The following is a 23,128-nucleotide window of genomic DNA, read 5'->3' as shown; positions in this document are numbered from 1 at the left end:
TTCGACATTCTTAATTGCAAGGGAATTCTACACAATCACAAACAAGGCCGACTCGACTCCACCAAAACAAACCTAAAGATTTCTAGCAAACAAAAAGCATGATGGCTCCACTTAGATTGTTTCTAGACCAGCTTCTATCTTTCGAAAGGGAATTCGTTGCAATTTGAGCAAACCCCTCTGGAATCAATCGAGTCAAAGTAAGTTGAATGAGGCGAGGGAAGCTAGTAGAGCTTTGATACCCAAGGCCTCACCGCTATCACAAGGCGGCGCAGTCACGCATTCAACTCACAGAAACCATCATGAACTTTGGAGTGTGCTTAAAGAGCAACCAATATTTTTCGAACGAGTTTCCTATTAAGCTCGTTACCCTATCGGTCTCGTTCTATTCCAAATTTTAAGCTTAGGTTCGCGTTCGGTTTCGTTTTCCTAAGGCGGGCAAGAAGAGAACAGTGATGAAATCCGAACCCTTATCTTGTTTAGGCCAGGCCTTGCCCTTTACTAGGAAAATAAAGACAGTCCGGTTCGTCCTCAAACAATTATCACCTTAAGGCAGACAGTAACCCGCTTGCAGGAGATTCGCGGGTGTTTCGATTGGACTTACCTCCCGTACCAGACGGGCGATGAACCGTTGTCGTCGACTCGGGACACGACTCCTATGCCGTGTGCCAATCCGAGGGGCCGAGACGATATAGTAATCGTCGTCCTTCCCTGCACACAGTTTATATAATAATTTTTTTTTTATTAATAACACCCTTCCGTAGGGTTAAAAAAATAAAGTCCAATTGTTTAAAGTCCAAAGTTCAAAATAAATAAAAAAAAATTACAGTTTTCCTCACACACTCTAAAAAAAAATTAAAAATTAAAAATTAAATCCTAAAATTGTCCTTTTTTCTTCTCTTTTCGCTTTAAGCTTTTTCCTCTCCAAGTCCTTAGTGCTCCACTTCGAACCTGTAAATCAAAGACAAAAAGACAAAGTAAAAAGGAACAAATAATAAAAAAAAAAACCTAAAAATTCTACCTAAGCACAAATCCGCGTCGGCGGCGCCATTTTGATTATAGCTTTGAAAGTGGTAGTAAAAGTTCGTTGCTCGGACTTGAATAGATTTTAAAACGAAAATATATGTACAAATTTGTCACAAGATGTTCGAGAGGTATTGGGACTAAGGACTTGGCCAATTCTTCATGCATGTGGTATATTTTATTTATTCTTAACAATTACTGCTCAAAACATAAATATATGGACTCTTATTTTGCCGAAATAGATTCTCAGAATATTAGTTATAAATCGTAAGCATGGGACATCAAACATTTAAGGAAGCATGCCGCATCAAATAAAATGATAACTAATTAATTAAAATCATTTTTCAATTTTTAATCAGTGCAAAAGTCATAAAAAGAATAAATTAAATATACCACAATGACGAAAATAGACTCCCTCCGTCGTCCCAATGTTGGATTTAGCTCCTCATATTAATCATAATCTCAAAATGTTTTATTATTGCTCCAAAGTTGATTACAATTGAGTAAACAATGCAACAGAGAAATCGCAACAGCAGTTCCTGTTGCGAAGACGATGTTGGACTGTTACAGAGAAACAAATGGTGACGGAAAATTAAATGCTGTGGTTTACTTCTCTGTTGCAAAATATGATGAAGAAACTGTTGCGATGAAGATAAACGTTGCAGAGCAGTTGAAGAAACAGTTGCAAATGGATGAAGGAACCGTGGCCGATTCCTTGTTCTTAACGGGCAGCAGCAGCAGCAACAGAGTTCTGAAAACTCTGATTTCTGCTCCTCTGGCCCTCCTTTCGACTCCCAACTCTCGACAGCCCTTCCCTGTGATAGTAGCAACCTATTTATACACCTAAGCCTCATTGAATCTCGCCATAACTCCTCAAAAATCTTCACAATGAAGAAAAATATTTTTGAGAATAATTTTTTATTTCTTCCTCTGTGTACGTTAATTGTCTTGAAAATCTTCATAAACTGATTGATACACATCCTAGGAGAATATCTGGGCTTAACTACACAAACATGCAACATCTTTTACGTGATTTTCTTTCCAAAAATGAGACGATATTCTTTTCTCTGTTTTGATTGGGAATTGATTTTCTGGACAAATTTGATCGATCCCAACCACCATAATATCTTCATATACTCATATCACATATACCCATTAAGTCTCAGCTCTTTAATATCGTTAAAACACCTTCAAATGTCGAATTGAAAATCTGCCAGTAAAGGAAAGAATTTTCTCGCCAAAACAAATTTTGAATTTTGAAAGAAGGTCGCCCCTTATCCAGTGGTCGCCCCTTATCCAAAAGCGAGAGTCCGAATAACACTTGTCCTCCGGGTGCCAAAATCAACTTTTCGAGCCGAATTTTCTTAAAATATTTATTTCCAAAAAATACTTACAAATACATAAAATAACAAAATTAGTACAAAATCGAGTGCCAACAATACGGACATTGAGGACAAATTAGACACAAAAATGTGTCTATCAGCTACGGGTAAGATTCCATCGTCATATCCTCCGAAACCTTAAACAAACCCTAAATTCGTCAACTTCGAGGAAGAAATGGGCTCCGAGATCGAGACCTGGATGGAGTGGAATTATATAAGTCGAAAAATTTAGGTGAAGTGCATACCAAAATAATTTTTAGCAGAATAAAGAAAGATTTAACAGAAGTGGATAAAATTTTGCAGAAGTGAAAAAAATTTAGCAGAATGAAAAACAGCCGTACGACGACTTCTCACAAAGGTTGCGAAAGGGGTTTAGGAAGTCTTACATCCTAACCATCCATTTCAATCTTTAACCGTCCATTTTTTCGTTTTTCCTTAACCTTTTCTCCTCAACTTCATTTTTTTTTCATTCTACCCTTATCTCCCAGCATGCAGCGCTTCCTCAACCCCTTCTCCTCCTTCCTCACTTCTCAGTAAAACCACATATCCCCCCCCCCCCCCCCCCCCCCCCCCCCCCCCACCCACACACCTATTGATTTTTCTTACCATCAAAACCACCATCATCAACAACTCACCATCACCAACACCCCATCACCAACAACTCACCATCAACAAAACCAATATCATGAACCCAACAGATCGAGGGACCTGAAGTTGGCTTCACCAACAGATCGAGTTGAACACTTACAACAATCAACAAATCGACCTAGATGAAGGATTATACAGGTATGTAAATCGGGTTTCTCGATCTGTTTAGGGTTTTATTTATTTTTTGATTTTGATTCTCGATTTTGATTTTTTTTTGTTTGATTTTTAATTCTTTTCAATCATTGCATTTAATTCATCTGTTGATTGAAATTTTGAATTCTTTTGCAGGAATTGCTTCAATTTTGTCTTGAAATCAGTTTAGGATTTCATAAGAATTTCATGTACACATACTTGGTTGAACTGGGAGGGGTATATTCTCACTGAAGGGAAACAAATCTTAACTTGAGATAAAAGTTCGAAGGTATATATGCTTTAGATATTTTGATCATTGTGAACTGATTGTTTTATACTTGGATGAAATATGTGTGTGTTTACTTGTTGTTAAAAGAAGTAATCAAATGTGCACGACAGGATTGCATTACTATCTAGGGACTGAAATTAGTTGTAATTAGCTTTAAAAACACTGAATCAGTCATGGGTGGAGGTGCGAAAAAATCTCCAAGTAGCAGTAGTAGCTGCAACAACAGCAACAGTAAGATGAGAATGGAAAAAATCTTAACTGAGTGTGCTATGTGTGAACAAGGGAACCATGAGATAAAAGTGTGTCCTTGGCTCTATTCTAGGTGCAAGCATGTTCCTTGTAATGGTGTGAGAGAATTTCTACGATCTACAACAACTGAAACCTATGAAAAAATGTTCTTCAAGTTCACCATGCCTACCTGCACCTACTTTGAATGGTTTAGTGATGCTTCTGATCTTTGAAAATCCAAGTCGTTGTTGTTACCATCAGAGAAAAGCTGTAATGCTTGTGGAGAAGATGATCACTCTTTTAAACATTGTCCATTGCACATTCAGTTGTGCTTCTCTTCAACTTGTAATTACAAACTCATCCTAAAAATATGCAACAATCAACACAATAAGCACATAGCTTACCTAATATGTGAACAATGTGGAGATTTTACATGGGCCTCAGATGCGATCTTCATTGCTGCAAAATAAAAAGTTAGAATTTCTACTAATCAAATATCTGATCTAGTTACAAAGTTAGGGAGAAGTCTTCGTATGAAATTATTTTTTATTTTATGTTCAAGACCTGATTTAAATGTTGTACTTCATTTCATACCATCTAATTAAAAAAAGATATGTAGAGCATTGTCATTGTTATGTATAGACTTTGAAGATCTTTTTTTAATGTGTGTGTGTGTGTGTTTTACTAAATGACCAGGGTGAAGTTGCAGGATAAGACCAAATACTCGTCGTTTAATGGTTGCTAGTATTATGATCCTACCTTATTTGGTTAAGAAAAGTTTTAAATTACAGCTTATGATTTTTGTGGTTGCTTAATTATACTGGTTATAACTTACATAAGTTGCAGGGCTAGATCTGTGAGCCATATTCTAACTCTTCTTTTTTCAGTTGCGCGCAGTTATATATATATATATATATATAGATTGATTGAATTAGTTCTAAATGATGAATAAAGATTGGATTCATTGGCCAAGGTTAATATGTTTAACTTAAGGATATATATTACATTCTTTACATTGGTTGGCTAAATTGTTTACATTATTACAGTGCTCTGATTTTATCTATCTTCTATGTAGGGATTGTCTTCCATATCAGGATGCATTGAAGAATTTCATAGATACCATTGGTCAGAAACTTGGAAATCCTTCTAAGTTCAGTTGTCCTTGTACTGATTGTAAGAATCTTGCTTTGCCACTTCCTCCAAATGCAGTGCTTCTTCACTTGTTGAAACGGGGCATGGATCCTACATACACCGAGTGGGTTTTTCACGGCGAGCCGGCTATCATTTCTAATGGTATTCACCAAGAGGGAGCGACACATGGTTCAGAACATATGTATGTAGAGGATAATATTGAAGGTGATGCACATCAAGATCAGGGCCATGAAATCAGGCAAGAAGAGTGGTTGGACAACCAGGTGGATGAGGCGGCTGACGCTCTGTTATACCCTAATTGTAAAACACACACAAAGTTATCTATCACTATTGAATTGTATAGGCACAAGACAGTTAGTGGTATATCTAGGAAGGCTTTTGACGAACTTCTCAAGACAATTGGTTCGCTGTTGCCGCCAGGTCATTGTCTTCCTAAAAGCACATATGAAGTGAAGAAGTTGCTGAAATCTTATCAATGGACTTACGAGAAAATACATGCCTGTGAGAATGATTGTTGCTTGTTTATAAAGGAGTTGAAAGATGCTGATTAATGTCCTAAATGTCATTATTCTAAGTGGAAGCAATACACATCTAACATGGACGACGATGCCGACATGATAGACAAGCCCAAAAAGAAGATACCGGTGAAGGTTCTTAGATACTTCCCCATTATACCGATATTAAAGAGATTGTATCAATCAACTGGGTTGGATGAGCAGTTGATATGGCACGCGACGAACAAGAGTAAAGATGGGAAGATACGTCAACCTTCAGATTCTTTGGCTTGGAAGTACATAGACAAAAGATTTCCCGCATTTGCTTCAGATGAGCGTAATCTGCGTCTTGGGCTTGCTGTTGATGGATTCAATCCGTTTGGCGATCTTTCTGCAACCCACAGTTGTTGGCCGGTGATGCTCGTGGTTTATAATTTTCCCCCTCAGATGTGTATGCAAGCCAAAAACATTATTCTGAGCATGCTAATTCCAGGAAAAAAGCAACCAGGTAATGACATCGATGTATATTTGCAGCCATTGATTGATGATCTAGGAGCAACGCGTGAAGGTATATGATTCGTGTAGTAAAAAAGAATTTAACTTGAAGGCTTTATTGATGTGGACAATTAATGATTTCCCTGCATATGGTAATCTATCTGGATGTACATATAAAGGGAAGGCAGCATGCCCTATTTGTGGTGATAATACACTTAGCAACTGGTTAACGTTTAGTCGTAAAACTGTATACATGAATCATAGGAGATTCGTTCGTCATAATCATCCTCTTCGACAGAAATTTAATGGAGAAATTGAGAGGAGGGAAAAACCACCTGTTATGTCTGGTGCTACGATATTTGAACATCAAAGCACTATTGTGAATGATTTTGGGAAAGCAAAGAAGAACGAGGAGGAGAAAAGGGAAGAAAAAGAGGGAAAGAAGAATAAGAAGAAGAAGAAGAAGAAGATGACAAAGGAAAAGGGTCAGAGTAGTGCGGCAAAAGGTGCAAAGAATGGTAATTCTGAGTGTGGGAAGCGGAAAAGGTATGATGCGGCTAGTTCTGGTATACCAGACGAGAAAACTCAGCTTCAGGTGTTTAAAAAACGGTCGATATTCTTGGACTTGGCTTACTGGAAGGTCAGTTCTCACTTATAATTTACTTATTAAATAGTTTCATGCGCATGAGATATGCTTGAACTCACTATAATTAACCTGAATACCCATTATCCCTAATAATTAACTTGAACTCAAATAATCTATGTGTTATTTGGTTTACATGCATGTGTCCCTGTTTTTCTAGTTCTTTTACGTAGTGATCAAACTGAATTTATAGGTAATTATAAGCATGCATGTTAACTTGTGTAAAACTTGATTTTGGTTTAACGACTCATCTTTTGTTTTCGGAATTAATAATGTTAGTATTTTTCATGGATTCCTAGGATTTGTTACTACGGCATAATATTGATGTTATGCATACAAAGAAAAATGTCTGCGAGAGTGTCATTGGTACTATTTTGAATATAAAGTTTAAAACAAAAGACGGTTTAAAATCACGTAATGACTTGAAGAGTATGGGAATAAGATCAGAATTGCATCCGCAAGAGATAAATGGAAAAACAATCCTTCCACCAGCACCATACAGCTTAATCAACAAGAATAAGGCTATACTTTATAATAGGATGAGAAATTTAAAGGTTCCATATGGGTATAGTTCGGATCTTAGGAAGCATTTCTCGAAAGATGGTTGCTTAGGTGTCCTTAAGGCCCATGATTACCATGTTCTTATGCAACAAGTATTACCTGTATCTTTGAGGGGACTTTTACCTGAGGGGCCAAGTAAGGCGATTTTCAGGTTGTGTTCTTATTTTCACGAAATATGCCAAAGGGTAGTTCATCTCGAAAGATTAGTAGAACTTGAAGTAGAAGTTGATGAGACTTTGTGTATGCTGGAGACGTACTTCCCTCCATCCTTTTTTGATGTGATGGTGCACTTGACAATTCACCTAGCTCGAGAAGTGCGTTTATGTGGACCTGTACAATATCGTTGGATATATCCATTTGAAAGGTATGCTAAATTTTATAAATGTTACTTCTGTTTTTTTATTATTTTGTTTCAATGTTTTTTCTGTTTGCACAACGTGTCAGTAGCTTTCCCTTGTAGCCTAGAGCTACTAATATCCAAGTGTTGAAGTTTTATAATACGTATACCGACTTCGTTTCTACCCTTTTAACTGGTAAATGTTTCATATGCTACTTTCATATAGGTATATGAAGACATTCAAAGAATATGTTAAAAATTACGCACTACCTGAAGCTTGTATAACAGAGTGTTATCTTGGAATGGAGTGTGTTAGGTTTTCTATTCTCATGGATCAAGTAGCTGAAATATGAGAAAAGCCAAGGTGTAATAACAACTTTCAAGATGGTTCCACATAGGCAGCGCGTCCTCTTTCTAAAGGTGTCCAAGTGTGTATGGAGGTTGCAAAGCTAAAAATTGCTCACAGATATGTGCTTTTTAACATAGCAGAAATTGACCCATATCTAACATAAGTATGACATTGATGTTCATTAGAAATGGTTTGTCAGTTAATACCTCATGTTTTAATTTTACTTTTATCTTAGAATGCATATGGATGAGTTAAAATCTTCTCTTGGGATGTCTATTACCGGTGAAGACCAGTTCATTTCCATACGGTCGGACACATTTGGAGATTGGTTTAAACGAAAGGTACGTCTTTTCCACTTTTATTCAGATTGCGCAGCTTAGTAGTTTTATCACTTATGGCTTTTGAGACTTCAGAAAACACAAATAGAACCATCGTCCATGGATGTGCTTTATAGTTGTTTGATTCTATTTTCATATATGGGTACAAGATATTCTGTTTTATTTTGTCACCTAGAACCATCCATGTTAGGCACAACATCGCTACAAAAAGGTCTTCTCATGCTCAGATAACCATTTTAGTTATGTATTTATGTTCTGAGTATGTATTTGTAGGTATATATGCAAATTGAACAAGGCGAGTCAGTATCAAACACGGTAGAGTGGTTGGCAAAAGGGCCTTTAGAAAACTGTGTGTCATATAAAAGATTTCTAATCAATGGGTCTAGATTTCTTACGAAGGATGTTGAAAGAGTCACACAAAACAGTGGTGTTTCAATTGAATCAAAAACTTTAGTTGTAGGACAATCAGAAACCATCAGTTTCTACGGTGTTTTAGAAGAAATTCTAGTGTTGGACTACATTACTCTTCAAGTTCCCATATTCAAATGTGACTGGGCTCATACCTATTTTGGTATGAAGTTAGAGAAAGGATTCACATTAGTCAACTTAAAGCAGCATAAAAACCAATTTTGTAACGACCCGTTCATTTTAGCATCACAAGCGCGACCAGTTTTCTATTCTCGAGAGTCAGATACATCTAACTGGTACGTGATGTTGAAACCACCACCTAAGGGTTTCCATGAATTAGAGGAATTCAATGAAAAGGATGCAAGTTGCCAACCTGTGGATACTTCAACTCTTGTCTTACAAATAGATGGCGAGAGTGAGAGTTACGCAAGAGAAGATGCTGAACCTATTGTAGTGGTTCCGACAAAGAAGAAGAACAAGAGGAAGAAGAAAAAGAAGTTCACAAGTTAGGTAAGTACGTAGTGTATTGTGTTTACTGTAATTTTTGCTGTCTTCATCGTTCTTGTTGCTTCATTGCGTATCTTGTTGTTACAGTTCTTGTGCATTTCCTTTACTGAAACTAGTATTGTTCTTGTGATTGTGATGTTTGATCTTATTACTGTGATTGTGATGTTTGATCTTAGTTCCGAGTGAACACCCTTTTTTAACTCCGCCGGTGAAAATGATCTATCATTTCATTGCCGATCTCAAGCCCGGAAAAATGAGGAGAGAAGAAGGGAATTTTTGATAGTACAGTCATTCACAGTCATGGAACTAGATATGCAGATTAATTTATCTTCTTTTTTATGTTTAGTTATCATTTGGTTTTATGGGTTGTCATGGTTTCTGGAAAAAACTCCCTTGTTTTTATGTTTTTAGGTGGATTGGAAGAAATTGAGTACTTGAACTGTGAAATGAAGTGTGAAGGAACTAATAGATATGAAATGAGATGCATTATCATAGTAGAATATATGTGATTCTTTATAGAGAAGTCTTGTAGAATGTATGTGATTGTTTACAGGGAAGGATTTGCGCTGTTAGCGGCTCAGATGACTGAGCCTTACTTCTGTACATCATATTTTGTTTTTACGACTCTTATAAAGGTTGTCATAAGTTATCTATAAATAAGAACCAAAAACCTGTCGGAATTGTGGTAGTGTAGGCTTGGTTGTTTGTGTGGACTTGCACGCTTGAGGCTCAGGATCAAATCCCCGCAACCTCGTTTTCCAACATCATATATTTTAACTTCAACAACTCTTAGAACGGTCGTTATACGGTCTCACTAGAAAGAACCCGAACTTGTGAAATGTATGGATGGTTGATAGGTTAGACTAACGCATAGTAGGTTCATGTTCGAATCCCCTCATCCCATATTTTTTATTTTCATATTTTGGTTTTCTTCAACAACCCTTATAAGGGTTGTTGTACAATTTCATACAAAAATAACACAAAAACCCAAACTTGTGAAGTGTAAGGATGGTTGATGCCAACTCTTTCTCTTATATTGTTGTCGTTCATTTTCTCGTCGCAACCCTTTGGTTCTAGGGATAGGTAGTGATGCCATTCTACAACACTTCCTTTGAAAAAGGTTGTAAAACATGGGATGTACTACGACATTTAACAAAAGGTTGTACTTTTTCAGTTGTAGATGTATATTTTTCCTGTAGTGAGACCAAAAGATTAAGTGAGCGGTAGCAAGATGGTGATCGCTTGGCAAGTATTTGTGTACCTTTGTTCGGTTGAAAACCATCCATTTCTTTGGCAAAGAGTGATAGCGGTATCAAGATAGGTGACTGTTTGGGAAGTGTCCGTGTTTCCTTTCTAGCCTACCCAAACTTGTTTGGGAATAAAGGCTTAGAAAAAGATGGTCATCATGAAACCTTCAATGTAATATGATTATAATAATTTTTGGTTTTACATATAAGAAAGGATAGTTATATAAAGGGTACATATCGGAACGTAATTTTCCAAAGCTTTAAACTACTGAAACGAATATCTTTGTGTGCATCATCTCTTATGATAACTGAAAAGGGAACTGATTGATACATTGTCCTCAATTTTCTACATTGTTAGTGCTCGCTTTTTTATTTATTTTGTTATTTTATGTCTTTGTAGGTATTTATAGAGAAATAAGCTCTTGCGGAAAAATTAACTCGAAAAGTGATGTTTTACGACCCAGGATAAAGTACTAAAGGCACCCCAGAAATGCACTGGAAGCACCCCAGAAATGTGCCGGAGGAACCCCGGAAAAATTATTATTTATGCCCCAAAACTACTATTTGCATCCCATAAGGCAAGTACTAAGGAGACACTCGTACAGGATTAGGGGGAGGACATCTCCTTCTCAAAATTCAAAAAATCAATTTTGGCGAGAAAATCATTTCTTCCCTGGCAAAATTTCGGTTGGATGTTTGGACGTGATTTATCAATAACCAAACTGTAATTTAAAATTTACGTCAAACTATACAGTCTTTATAGCTTTAGTAACCTAACCAAGCAGATGGGATTGGCTGAAACCATAACTTAACACATGAAAATATGTCGCAATAATCCATTCCATCGATGAAACCTCGAAAATCTGTAAAAAGATTCTCAAATACCCACCATTGAACTTTGTAGGATCGCGAATACGGGTATGGAAGAAAACCTGCAGATCAATTACATGGGAAAGGGGAATACATAATTAGTTAGTCTTATGAAGACAAAAAGAATTGAATTAGGGTTTTTTCTTAGGATATATACCTGAATAATCTATACAAATCTCTTCATTCGGCTCTGTTGATCATTTACAACGATGGCAGAAAATATCGGTTCTTTATTTCCTGGTTTCTCCGCTCAATTGGAAATTTTATGCTATCTCAATTGTGCTAAATCTTTAGAAATCCGGGTTTAAATTCTGAATGGGAAAATTTTGCGAAGGTTTGACCGGAGTATTGTCCACCTCAAACGGTGTTATTAACATACATTTAAGCATTGGTGTAACATGGTGTAACGAAATCATTAAGGTTTAAATCTTAAAGGAGAGTTATCCACCTACTTTTTGATCGACGTCGTTACTAATGAACGGTTAAGTATTTGATGTAAACAAAGTATAACCCAATTCTTAATATTCCAATCAAATAGAATTGTGTCAAGTGTTCTCACCATAGCTTCTACATTAGAAAAGGCATATTTCGGCCAACCGAAAGCGAGGGTATCATCACCGTTCAACGTGAGGGCATATTTTATCAAGGCTAAGGGAGTAGATATATGAATTCCTCCTGCATTTATCTCTAAAGTAATCCTAACTCTAAAAACTAACTGCAACAGTTTTTCTTTTTTTTTTGATCGGTAAATAAGTAATTTTATTGAGACTTAAGCCACCAAAAAATACAAATACAAGGAATTAGTCACCGACCAAGGTAGGATAAGGAATCCACCTGGAGAAAAAAGAAAATCAAGCAACCAAAAAGAAAACCTCTACAGCAAACACATAAACTAACTGCAACAGTTAACATATCTAGATCTATCTGATGTTCTTCTTCTTCATCTCGATGATCCAAATGCTATGTATTCTGGATTAATTTTTGTAAATTAGTTAATCCGTCGCAGATCTGTATCAGTCTGTATGTGAAAAAGCTAGATAATTTAAGAATAATTTTAGTTGCATATCTGATTTATTTAATTAAACTACAAGAAAAACTAGTTTAAGCGATTAAAAATTTCCCGATTGCTTAAAATTTTGGTCGCTTCAATATTTCAAGCAACTAAAGCTGCGACTACCGGATTACTAGGTCGCTCTTAATATATATCCACTAGTTTTAATGACCATAATAGTTGTTTTGTCGGTAAAATATTTTTCCAGCTAAAGATATAGCAACCACTTTTTTAGGGTAAGTAGCTACTTACTTTAGGATAGGAGGACGAGCGACTCAAAATGTATCTGCTTGGTCGAACCTGTTTGAGTGATTAAATTTAGCCACCGCCCGACAATTAGAGAGAATTTGGGATTTTAATTTTTATTGAGTGGTTTCAAGTAGTCAACACGTGGCAGAATATCTTCCCTGGTTTCACTTAAATCACTTCAGTAAACAATCTTCCCAGTGAAAACGTGAAGGATAAGAGTCAACAACAACCAGCTCCTTATTGGACCGACATAAAGTGGTTCTTAACTTCTTTAAAAGGTGGTTGGAATTTCTGTCTCGAAAGAGATCCTCTAGTTGAATTTTGCCTCCTAAAATGTTGTTCCAATTCAAAACGAATGCGTGGTTGCTCGATAAAGTGGCAATCCGTATGAGTTTTATTCTTGCGTTAATATCCGTTGGATTATGCATCTTAATTCTCTATTGGTCAGGTTAATGTCATATCGATCATAATTTGTGGTCGTTGGATAAAGTGACAATCCGCTTGAGTTTTACTTTTGCGTAAATATATTCGTTCTATTAACATTTTGGTTTTCTATTAGTCTGATTAATGTCATACGGATCGATTGTTATATTTTAAGTAGATTTTTGTTTATTTTTATCCATCCAATATGTAGTTAAATTCGTGATAATTTTGTTAATATTTGGTTTATTTAGTTTGACATTTTCTTCCTATGTGTAATTTAACTTTATCGTGTGTAATTAATACTTTAAATGCTAATTAAATTATCAGATAAAATCGTTACGGATTCGTTGGTGAATCAAAATTTGTTTCTTGGAACAACAAGTGGAAGTTCCATCTGGTAATCGAGAAAGCGTAGATCTTGCGGCTTCTAGGTTAGCCAGTCCTTCGATATCAGTTGGGGATCTTGGAAGGGCTAGTTATTAGGAAAAGGTGTTGCGAAGAAGAAAACTCTCTTTTGTTGTTGGTTGTTGACCAACGGAAAGCATGGGAGTTTCCTGACTTCTAGCTCACGAAAGAAGATACTTATTCTACGATATTAATTGTGATATCTACTTATTATATGCAATTAGTTATATGAAAATGTAAGTATACTAGCTAGCTAAGAATAATTATTCTATCTCCCCTTGGTTAGATGATCAAGATATTGGCGGAAACCACAGACGATCGAGAAGAGAGTCCCTATAATCACATGAAAACCGTGGAAGCCGGTTGCTAAGGAAAAGGTAGAACCATATACACTGTCCGAGATCGTGAAGGGTGCTTGGTAATATTCCATTACTTGAAAGCCAGTGGATACTAGAGCCATTAAAACGGTAGCTACTAAAGCATAAACGACTTTGCCGCCTACTGCTACTAAACCACCACCCCCCGAGTATATGCTTCAACAGGAATCACACAGGGGTAAATTGATACAATAGAAACATCTGAGAAAATGCCCGCCCGTAACCCAGCAGATAAAGTACATTACATAGTCCGTTTTAGGGATTGGCTATCTCCTAAAATAATGTTTTCTTTTTCATCGTTTCGATGTCAACAATTTTCCCATATTTTCTCCTTTTGTTAATTCATTTCTTTTCGATTGATTCTTTCATATTCTTTGTATTCAATCCAATATTTTGAGTGAGTTCGAGCGATATTGGTAACATTGATAGATAACGGCTGAAATTGGGAAAGGTCAATGGATATTAGGTTAAATTGATGATAACTAAAAAAACCGACGGAATCCCGAGCGATTTAGTTGGACCGACCTATTACATATACGATGAGCGAGTAGCAATACTCGACAAAGTTGATAATGACAGGTTGCATGGACACCATATTAAAATGGTGGATACCAAGAAAACCGAAGGAATCCGAGAGAAATTAAGGGAGGCGAATTAAAATTGGGTAAGATTAACAAGTAACAAGAAAAAATAAGTGAAAGCGATGGAAATTCGGTTTGAATAGAAAAACATCCGCGTCTGATGAAATCTAGGAGAAAATGAGCGAAGAGATCGAACATATCAGACAAGATTGACTTATGTAAATTGAATTTATTAAATAATAAAATTGACTACTTAATTTGTTCTTTTTATTCTGGTTCAAAGCCTTTTATCTTATATTCAGTGTCCATTTTGATTTCATTTTCTTATTAAGTGAAACCCAGTGACATCGGAAAGACATTTACGGTACCAGAATGCAACTAATTTCAGATTAGTCGCTCAAACTTGTACTCAAAAACCTATGTAGCTAAACATGTTACTCAAGAAAAGTTGGACTATGCTTAGACCAATGACCTTTTTACTCGCTGAGGAAGGTTGGAGTAAATTTAGAGCAATTACACTATTACTCGCTCAAACATAGTTGAAGTAAATTTGGACAGATGAATTTATATGGTCGCCGTATGTAGTTGACACATATCTTGAGCGAGTGCATAGCTTCTCCAAGTCTTTACAAGTCCCACCTCTTCCAACCTCAGAGCGAGTGCCATTTTAAATTGGTCAAACCCCTTGAGCGACCTAAAATGGGCTATTGCCACCAAAATCGACTAGTTGCTTAATCTGGTTTTTCTTGTAGAGCTCTATGACTCCAAAACTAGCTCTCTATTTATATTTTTTCTCCATTAACCATAACCGTAGGATTAACTGATCTCGATCGGACAGTTCATGTTAAAAACCTAAACACCATTTCCAAATTATCAAATATTATTTCATATTTTAAAAATTATTTTATTTCATTCACTATAATTGCAAAATATATCATTTAATCCTAGGATTTTTGCTAATATAGAAAGACTTGAGTGCAAAGCTAAAAAAATATGTCACGAGGGATGGGGAAACCCGGTAGAAACAAGTTGGAGAGAAAAAAATTAAAAAATTGGAAGTGCAAACAATTGATATTAGGTTCGGTACGATTTGCGGCATCATCGTTGGATTCTTGAATAATCTAAGTAACAATATAACCATCTCCATGCGAAAACAGGTTAGTGCTAATATTCTCAAAAATCCATTGTAGTGTTATGTAACGAGATTGGCAGATATATATGAAAGACTGTTTACCAATTTATTCTCTTTTTTATTAAAGCTTTCTTATTTGGACTAATGATTTTCTTCTGTTTTATTCGACCCCAAGTTTAATACACCGACCTTGATCTCTTTTGTTGGATTGCGTTCACATGCTAGCCGCTTGTGTCCACCATATAATTAAAGAACGAGTACTGTATACATTTTATTCTTGTAGTTTGGTTCACATCTTTGGTTCGTGCACGGTAGTTTTCTTTGTCATTAATATTGATTCATGATTCATAAATTTAGAATTTAATAATAAAAATAGTAATTCATTAATAGTAGTAGTTTGATTAACGGAAAATGGTTTATTTGTCCAAATATTTTTAAATCACGGTTTAAATGGACGAGTAAAAATTAATATAGGTGAAATGGACAACAAAAAAATAGTAAGGATGAAACTGGATTCATCCTGGCTTAAACTTAAAAGATAGCAAGGATGAAACTGGATACATCCTGTGTAAATTAAAAATAGGAAAAAGTAAGAAAAAGTATTTGAAAATTGGCAGGATGAAACCGGTTACATCCTAGCTATTTTTAAAATTTTGGCCATTTAAACAAGTATCAAAAATAATTTTTGGCCATTTAAACAGTATCAAAATCTAACTGTCCATTTCACCCAGAAATTGTAGATTTTGGTCTTTTAAACCAATTTTGTGTTTGATTAATTATTTGACATATAATATTAGTGATAATAATAATAATGATTTCTGCCTTATAATTTGATTTAATTTAATAATTCGGGTTCTAATAAGTTCGGTATTTTTGCAGGTATATAATATTGTCAAGGTTGTTTATTTTCATTTTTGCAATTAAAACCCCAGTTTCCCAATTATAAAGTAGGGGCCGATCTTCGGATTAGACGGGATAGGTGCTTCACACCTTCCTATCTCGTATCTTGATTCCTCAATTTATTTTATGATAATGGACCAGTGCTTAAATTGGTCCCAACTCCCTAAGTTGGATGGTGACTTCCATAATAATATTTCCTTGTGTTTTTTCATTTTAGATATTAAAGATCCTAACGGATTTCGACGGTATCTACAGTGGCGACTTCACTGGGGACATAGAGAATCTAACTTGAAACATATTTGGGATTTTAGGGTTTTAATGTGACACTACTCAGTGTTGCACACATACACTGCACGCACCCATTCACCTTGCATTTTCATTTTGCATCGTCCGGAGTCTGATCTTAGAAAAATTTGTGGTTAGTAAAGCTAAACCCTCTGGGCATTATCAGTCGAACACCACAAGCCTTAGTCCAGTACTAAAGAATAGCCTTTGGCTACGTCTACGGTATATTTTGCTAAGGTAATCCAAGCTTACCCGAGAATTAGTGGAACCTGCATGCATGTGGATTAATTGTAAATTTCATTCATTGTTGCACAAAACCAAAGGCATAAGCACACTTGTGTTACCATATATTCTGTCTGTTTCCTTGAACACAGGAACATGATTATAGAATCTGAAGTGAATATCGATGCTGGGGCATTATCCTGGTTGGGCGAACAATTCCAAAAGATGTTGGATACTAAGTTTATTGATTCGAAGCCGAGACCAAGAAGTTGACTCTTGAGGCCATTGCTGAGCCCACCGGAAAATATGTAGGGTCTGAAATGAGAAAACAAGACATTTTTGAAGAGGTTAAAATTGAATGTTTTGATGAAATGGATAAGTCCACAACAAGAGAAAGACAATAATCCCAGAGGATCAAAAAGATCGAAAGGACCTTGAAGAAAATGGGTGAGGATATAATGGATACTCATGGGCTATATCCTTATCCCGATATTCGTTTACCTCATGGCTTCAAATTTCCTGATATGGATAAATATGATGGAACTGGGTGCCCGAACACTCACATTAGTATGTATGTTGGGTACCTAAAACCATTGGGTATTAGTGATGGGTTGTTAGTACAGTTGTTTCAAAGAATTTTGACCGGTACGGCTTAAAAGTGGCTGATGAAACAGACCCAATTCTAGTTTCGACATGGCAAGATATGGTCGATATGTTTGTGAGACGGTTTATGTTGGTCCCTGAAATTCAATTTACTCGAAAACACTTGGAGGCAATCAGACAAGAATCGAATGAGGCATTTACAAAATTCTTTCCACGTTGGAGGACCAAGTCATTAGATCTCGATGAGAAATTAACCGAAGAAGACATGGTAGATATTATAATGAATTGTTTGAACCATGAATATTGGAACCGACTGATATCATGTTGTAAAGATTAAAGTTTTTCAATGTTGTTGTAGTAATGAGTTTCGAACTTTCATACTTGTAAAGATTAAATTTTTTAAGAGAATAAAGTAAATAATTATATACAAGAATTATAAACAATGGGCGAGAGGTACTGGGACTAAGGATTTGTCTGAATTCACAACACAAGGTTCATTCATATATTCTTTATCAATTAAATCTCAATAAAATTAACATGGACTTTGATTTTTCCAAGGTAGATTCTAAAAAGATTAGTTGTAAATCTTAAGCATGATGTATCAAAACATTTAAGCTAAGCATACATCATCAAATTAAATGACAACTCATTAATTTGAATCATATTTCAATTTTAAATTAATGCAAAAGTCATAAGAAAGAATAAAATAAATTTACCATGTATAAAATTCACCCTCCTCTGTCGTCCAAATTGGGTTTAGCTCATCATGATGAAAACATGCTCAAAAGATTTATTTATGGCTCAAATGTTGTTTACAATGGATGAAAATGGGAGAAAATAGTGACAATAGGAATTTGAGGCACTTCTGAATTATTGCAAATTACTGTTACAGTGAACGATATATATAAAGTGTAGCTGACACTGTTGTACAGTCGCTGAATAACTACTGCAAATGAAGGTAACCTACGACAGTGTTTTTACGACTGTCTTGGAGGGTCTTTTCTTCGTGTTCTTCGTCTTCATCAGCAGCAACAACAGAGCTTGTTGTTCGTCTTGATTTCTTCACTCTGTAGCCTCCAAAACTTCCCCAAACTCTCCACCCCGCCCAAGGAGACCCCCAAATCTCTCGAATAATTACGAAATGTTTTTGATTATTCTCCATGCAAGATACGTGATATATTTTTATTTTTTCACCTCAACCATGAATTTGCAGTTGTTCAACTTCCCTTATTCATCTCAGTCACGTTCCAAATGGTTGTTAAAGTCTTCTTAGCATGCGCAAACTTTCTCCAACTCATGTAAATCTCGTGAATATCTCTCTCGGGTACGTGTGCTCTGTTTGCTTCTCTCGGATTATCCAGCGAAATTCAGTCAATTCTAGTCGAACCAAAAGCCCAAAACATGTTTATTAGGTCATATTACAACTACCCACCAAAAAGCAGCCCTTGAGTCTCATGAAATCACGCCCAAAAATCGAATCAAAACTCTTTCTATGTGCTTCCAGTTTTCCAGCCATTTTTATGTTTCAAATTTTTGTGAAGAAGCTGGTCGCCCCTTATCCTGGCTGAGGGTGCGAATAACATTTGCCCTGGGGGTGCAAATAGTAATTTTTGAGCGCAAATAGTAATTTTTCTGGGGATCCTCCGGCACATTTTTGAGGTGCTTCCGGTGCATGTTTTTGGTGCCTTTAGTACTTTATCCTGGGGTGTAAAACACCACTTTTCGAGCCAATTTTTGCCGCAAGAGCTTATTTCTCTATAAATACCTAGAAAGATAGAAAATAACAAAATAAATACAAAATCGGGGACTAAAAATACATACAATTGAGACATATTAGACACATAAATGCGTCTATCAGCACCCCCAAACTTATTATTTGCTAGTCCTCGAGCAAAACTAATCTTGAAAATAAAATCCTAACTCACTAGGTGACCCTAGTGACCGAGTTAATCTCGGGAGGGTTTACAGAGGTGTACCCACAAGACCTTTACTCCAGACCGTAGCTATCTACGCAGAACCTTGGAATGAAACTAGAATCTCCTTGGTTGGCATACAATTATTGACTATAGGAGGAAGAACCCAGATACGAAATTCCAATTGGTGTACACGAGTTTGCACTCAAGCATAGTAAAATTCATATATAAGTGACAGAGCTCTACTCAGATAGTCGCACTATAGACATCATATTCGGAGTCAAACTAATCACATGAAAATATCAAGAAGATGGATATAGAGAAAAACGTAGATAGTTTAAAGTTGAACGGTGTTTCCCATATCTGTTTGAAGGCCTCTGCCAAGATGAACCTATCCTAATGGATTGAGATACTGGTCTGACTAATATCAACACGACTGGAAAACACAAGGGAACCAGTGGTCAATAATCCTAACTCTAGGCCAACACAACTGGCATATGCAAGGGTAGCATTGGTCGACTTTATTGAATACACTTTTATTTATTTATTTATTTTATTTATTTTTTTAAGAACTAAAAACATGATTAGATCTTGTGGATCCAAGCGCATGCTTTTTGTCAGCATATTACATGGTAATTCCCGTGGATCCTGCATTTCACGCTTCTTTAGGCAACGGAGACAGGGAGAACATACACATATTGTTATCCAAGTGTTAATATTTATTCCTACTGGTCTACTAGTCTGACCCTTTTTTTTTTGAATATCTCAATCACTTTATTTCACCCTAGCAACGGTAACAACTTTAATCGTGTGCCCCACCAAATCACTTAAAAGAAAAGAAAAATAAAAACAAAAGGTGAAAAGGACTCAACGAGATATGGCGAAACTATCATGTTATTTCTAACACCTGATCTCTGTGCTTTCATGAATAAACTCTATAGATGTTTCCATCTAGTCAGATTGGTTCCTCAACTCCTAAAACCAAAATGCTTCCATCCACTTAGATTGGTTAGTGCCATCCTTAATAGGCATAAATTTCTAGGCTCTTGAGTTTATTTATTGCAACTAAAAAGTTCCTCCAATATCCCCAAACTTAAATCTAACATTTTCCTCAATGTTCTAAAGATGAAATTAAAACCATGAACAAGGAGAAACTGTTACCATTTGAAGCAAAAGAGTTAAGGAAAGATATTACCGTGTTACATGAGAATGAGTTACCTCCCAAAAAGTTCTAAGTTTAAAGTCTTCATCTAGACATTAAAAAGGATTAGTCACCTCAAATCGTACAACAATAGCCGGAATAATTGTGGGTCTTCAAAACCAAATAGAGTTGACCAAAGGAAACTGCAATGAACCAACGAAAAGAACAAGACTAGCATGACCTTACCTAGTTTCCTGATTAAGAAATTTATATCTAATTGTGGTTCAGGTTCAGGTTCTATTAAAGAGTCTAAATAAAATATTTTCATTGGTTGCATTTCTTCATAGGTGGGATCCGAATCATTAGGTCCTAGAGTCTGTAAAAACACAAATAAGAACTTAGAATCACAAAATAATAACCTAAATAATTGAGTATCCTTTAAGTCAATAAGGTTTGACTTACATAGTTTATCACAGTGAGAGTAGTGGTCATTCTTAAGCAAATGTGTCAATTCTAATTTCCTAAAGTATTTAGGTTTAGTCTCACAACTTAATATTCAACACATTTGAAATATAAATGTTACCATAGTTGGAAGAAAACTATTTGGTGGGAAAACAAAGTCAATATGGGTATCATAGCCTGGGCAAACCACATCAACCAGAGGATGGGTTTTTAACGACTGAACTTCTTCCTGGACATCATTAGGTTCGGAAAAACGAGTATGAAGGTAATCTTGTAAAATAGTTGATGCATAAATATCAAGTCCTAAGTAAGGGGACTTTATGAGAGTTAAGGCACATGAAGAATGATAATCACCCCCAAACTTAGAGTTTTCAGTGTCTTTAGAAAGACTATTCACAACTTCTCTAATTTCTAGGTCATCACATTCCTGGAAACGGTCAATTGGTTCTTCTAAGTCAGGTTCATCCTCACTCATCTCTACGATTTCACTTTATTTGTCTAAGACTATTTTGTCTAAACTCTAGACTCAAAATAAACTTGTTCCTCTAATCCTTTACTGGCTTCGTGAAAAGGAAATACTACATCGTCTAAAACGGAGATATTTCTAGTCAAATCCTCGTCCTTTTGAATAGGTGAATAATTATTAAAATTATTTGGATTTGTACTTGAATTAACATTATCATTGTAAAGCTCATTGGGAGTAACAGATTACTCATCACTATGCCTATATATTTCAGATTCTTCATCAATACTATCCTCATAACAATCATCATTATATTAACATGAAAAATGACCGAACCTCATCTAAACAAGTAGTGTTACCAATTCTAACCTCATTATCTTGATTATGTGAATAATCATCCTCATTTTCAAGGGTACTATTGGAAACACTATATCGAGCATTTTGCGCCTCTAACAAACACTTCTCAATCAACTCACAAGACTTCATGATGGTATCATATATAGAAGGTTCACTATTAGTTGTGATTCTTTCGTCCATAAATAAGTCATTTATCTCAGTTGACTCATATGTCGACCTAAGTAACTTACGACGTGTTGACTCAATTATCCTACGTCCCTCATCTAGAGGAGATAAATTACAAGAATTTTGCTCGTAAGACAAATTCGCGTGTAGATAGTAATTGGGATCACCATGGTATGAGGCATAAACTTGAAAAGGTTGGCGTTCCCAACTACCATTCCCACCATGGTCATAAAAATGATGATGTCCATATTCAACTTCAGGTCGATATTCCTTGTATTGGCTTCTATCATACCAGTTCGACATTCTTAATTGCAAGGGAATTCTACACAATCACAAACAAGGCTGACTCGACCAAATCAAACAAAAAAAGTCTACCAAACAACAAGCATGATGGCTCACTTAGATTGTTTCTAGACCAACTTCTATCTTTCGAAAGGGAATTCGTTGTAATTTGAGAAAATCTCTTTGGAATCAATCTGAGTTAAAGTAAGTGAAACAGAGACAAGGGAGGCTCAATGGAGCTTTGATATCCAAGTTATCACCGGAATTACAAGGAGGCACACTTCAACTTACATTAACCATCATGAACTTTAAAGTATGCTGAAAGAGAAACCAATATTTTTCTAACGATTTTCCTATTAAGATCGTTACCCTATCGGTCTCGTTCTATTCAAAATTTTAAGCTTAGGTTCGCGTTTGGTATTGTTTTCCTAAGGGGGAAAGAAGAGAACGGTGATGAAATCCGAACCCTTATCTTCTGTGGCCAGTCCTTGCCTTTTAGTAGGAAATTAAACCGTATTCAGGTCCTCAACATATATTCACCTTAAGGAATCCAGTAAACCCGTTGACAGGGGATTCACGGGTGTTTAGAAGCTTACCTCCCGTACCAGACGGGCGATGAAACGGTTGTAGTCGACTCGGGCCACTGACTCCGGTGTCAGTGCTCGAAGCCGAGGGGCCGAGACGATATCGCAATCGTCGTCCTTCCCTGGAAACAATTTATATTTAAATTTTTTTTATATAACCCTTCCGTAGGGTTTTAAAAATAAGTCTCAAATATGTCCAAAAATAAAGTGCAAAATAAAAAGAAAATTACAAATATTTCCTACTACAATTCTAAAAGAATATCTAAAAAAATAATAATAAAACTAAATCCTAAAAAAAAAATTTGTTTTTTTCCTTCTCTTTTAGCTTTAAGCTTTGATTCCAAGTCTTTAGTATCTAACTTCAAACCTGTAATACAAAGACACACACAAAGAAACATAAAAAAGAACAAATGAAAATAATAAAAATTCAATA

At 35.8% G+C, this 23,128-nt stretch overlaps 1 protein-coding gene across 1 annotated transcript; it reads left to right on the top strand.

Moving 5' to 3' along the window:
* Positions 1–5,447: 5,447 nt before the first annotated feature.
* LOC113351602 lies at positions 5,448–8,986 on the top strand. The gene is made up of 6 exons (XM_026595556.1): positions 5,448–5,913; positions 6,020–6,480; positions 6,783–7,408; positions 7,608–7,688; positions 7,966–8,071; positions 8,342–8,986. The coding sequence occupies exons 1-6, from the start codon at positions 5,448–5,450 to the stop codon at positions 8,984–8,986; spliced, it is 2,385 nt and encodes a 794-aa protein (XP_026451341.1).
* The last annotated feature ends 14,142 nt before the right edge of the window (positions 8,987–23,128 follow it).

This window comes from Papaver somniferum, chromosome 2 (genome assembly GCF_003573695.1).
Source record: "Papaver somniferum cultivar HN1 chromosome 2, ASM357369v1, whole genome shotgun sequence".
In the NCBI taxonomy this organism is placed as follows: Eukaryota; Viridiplantae; Streptophyta; class Magnoliopsida; order Ranunculales; family Papaveraceae; genus Papaver; species Papaver somniferum.
This window is presented reverse-complemented; position numbering and strand designations above follow the sequence as displayed.